The 2,367-nt window shown below is 26.0% G+C and overlaps 1 protein-coding gene across 1 annotated transcript; it reads right to left on the bottom strand.

Moving 5' to 3' along the window:
* Positions 1 to 337: 337 nt before the first annotated feature.
* Positions 338 to 1,086, bottom strand: LOC107932706 (uncharacterized). Its single transcript, XM_016864786.2, has one exon. It carries the CDS (start codon positions 1,010 to 1,012, stop codon positions 509 to 511), a length of 504 nt encoding a protein of 167 aa, XP_016720275.1. The 5' UTR covers positions 1,013 to 1,086; the 3' UTR covers positions 338 to 508.
* Between the last annotated feature and the right edge of the window lie 1,281 nt (positions 1,087 to 2,367).

Raw genomic sequence — 2,367 nt, 5'->3', positions numbered from 1 at the left:
GAAAGACTTAATTAACTTAATTTCAATAATTTAGGATATGATTAAAATGGTTTAAATTTTAAAAATCAATTTAAAATAAAGGTTATAATTTAAAGATGTTTGGTGCAATTAACTTTATAATTGAAGTACCACCTCGAGTAACCAACCTCTAATAAAAAAATTTAACAACTTATATTAAAAAATATATAATTTAAGTATGATTTTGTGGTTTATTAAAAAAAAACTAATTTGAAACGAGAAATGGAAATATTATTCTTTGTAGCCAAAAGAAAAGGAGAAGAAATATGTCGTGTAAAAAAAGAAAGAAAGAGAGAAATACATATTTTACTTTTTATTAAAAGTTTCGAATGTCCTGCAAATCAATTAACAATTTCCAAATAATCCAATAAAATAAGCTCACTCAAAAAAAAAATCATGACAAAACTCCACAGGGAAAAAAAAACATTGTGGAGTTGCGGAGAACATGTAATAATTTGAAAGGGGAAAAAAATTGAAGGTATTCATTTAGTTAAAATGATTCCTGCCTCTGCAGCCTCATTTGTGCATAGAAATTTTGAATGAACCTCTCAGCCCTTTCATCAACTGAGTCATCATCTTCAATATCAATTTCCCCTGTCAATGCCATGGGAGGTACTACTACTGACAGATGATCAGCTTCCAATGCTAACCCGCAATCTTCTTCTCCTCTTGCCTGAGCTTTCAGGCAACCAAAACACTTGCACCAAAACAGCATGGAGTAAATATCTGTGTTTCCGACCTCATGTTTTTTGTTATAATAATGAATAAGAGGAGTGCTTGAAGGGGAATCAAACTGATACTCTCCTAGGAAGCCATGGTTGCAATGCTTCAGAAGCTTAAAACTCTTGAGCTTTCTTGATTTCTTGAGAAAAATAAGCTTATGAACCATGGGTTTTTTCATTTTGGTAAGTAAGATGGAGATCCTAAGAAGATTGTAGTTGGACTTGGATACCAACCTGTGGAGAATGGGCAATCTCTTGAGGGACATTTTCATGGCTGCAAAAATGTTATGGATGGGCCACGGAAAGGAATTGATGAGCTTTTGGTAGGGCTCTTTTCGTGGCTGATATTGATGAGCAAAGCAAGCTGCTTGTTGCTGCCTTTTATATAATGCAAAAAGGAGATGAAAAGAACAGAGATAGATCTGATTGGTGTGTGTGGGGGGAGCCATTGCCAAGCTGTAAAAAAGGGGTATGGTCGGTTGCCTTTGTACTTATTATATAAATGAATAAGCAAGTAGCCGTTGCATTAAGCTCAATAACCTTCTTGACTTTGCCTTCCAATTCTTAACCCAATTCCAAATATTAGTATCCATTTTTAAAATTAAATACAATAATTAGTAGAAGTAATTGATATACTCATTTTTATAAATTTAAAACTATAATTTATTTAATATAAATCTTAAAAGTTCTAAAAAAAAAAAAAGAGTTTTAGTATTTGAGACGCTTTTAAGTTTTAACTAAGCTAGTGTAATTTTCTTTATGGTATAGAATATTGTAGTATTCCATTTGTACTTCGATGTTAAGAATTTGATTTTCCTTCCTTTCATCTCAAAACTATAATACATATATATTAGAAATTCTATGATATGTTTTCGTGTATAAAAATTACTATAAAAATTACATATTTAAAATAAAAAATTTATATATTAAAATTGAAATCTATAAAAATATTCAAATAAAATTTTAATTGAAACAATAAAGAAAATATTTTATAACTGCTGGTGGTATAAATTTAAATATTAACATTTATAAATTTTTTATTAATTTAGAAAAATGATAAATGTATTATCATAATAATATAATTTCTTTAAATTATAAAATTTTATTAACATATTAGTGTCGATTTGACACGTGATATCAATTCAGTGACACAATTAAATAATAGTATAAATAGGATATAATTACTATAACATGCAAGAAAAGCAAAAATATATTTGAAAGAAAGAAAAAATGAAAAACTTTTTTGGGTTAGACAATGAGATAAAATAACTTAAAATGATCTCTTGTTAGTTTTTAAATTATAAATATATTTTTTGTTAGTTTTTAAATTCACACATTTATCTTGTATAAAAAATTACTCATTTATCTAGTTATTTTTTTCTTAAATTTAGATTCACTTTTAATACAATTAATATATATTTTTGTAACTTTTAAATTTAACTATTTTATCTGTTTAAAATTATTAATAATATGTTAAATATACATTTTCAGTAATATAAAAAATCTCTTTGACAGTTTTTAAATTTAATTAAGTTATTTATTCATAAATATTGATACTTTTTATTTCAATACTTCTTTTAAAGATGTAATCATTAATTTTAATATTTTTATGTTAAAATGAAGATTT

The sequence above is a fragment of the Gossypium hirsutum genome, chromosome A09 (assembly GCF_007990345.1).
Source record: "Gossypium hirsutum isolate 1008001.06 chromosome A09, Gossypium_hirsutum_v2.1, whole genome shotgun sequence".
Taxonomy (NCBI): Eukaryota; Viridiplantae; Streptophyta; class Magnoliopsida; order Malvales; family Malvaceae; genus Gossypium; species Gossypium hirsutum.
The sequence above is the reverse complement of the archived record's forward strand: the minus strand, read 5'-3'. Positions and strand labels throughout refer to the sequence as shown.

Coding starts and splice junctions, on each gene's coding strand:
- LOC107932706 (XM_016864786.2), bottom strand. CDS start 1,012: ATGAAAATGTCCCTCAAGAGATTGCCCATTCTCCACAGGTTGGTATCC.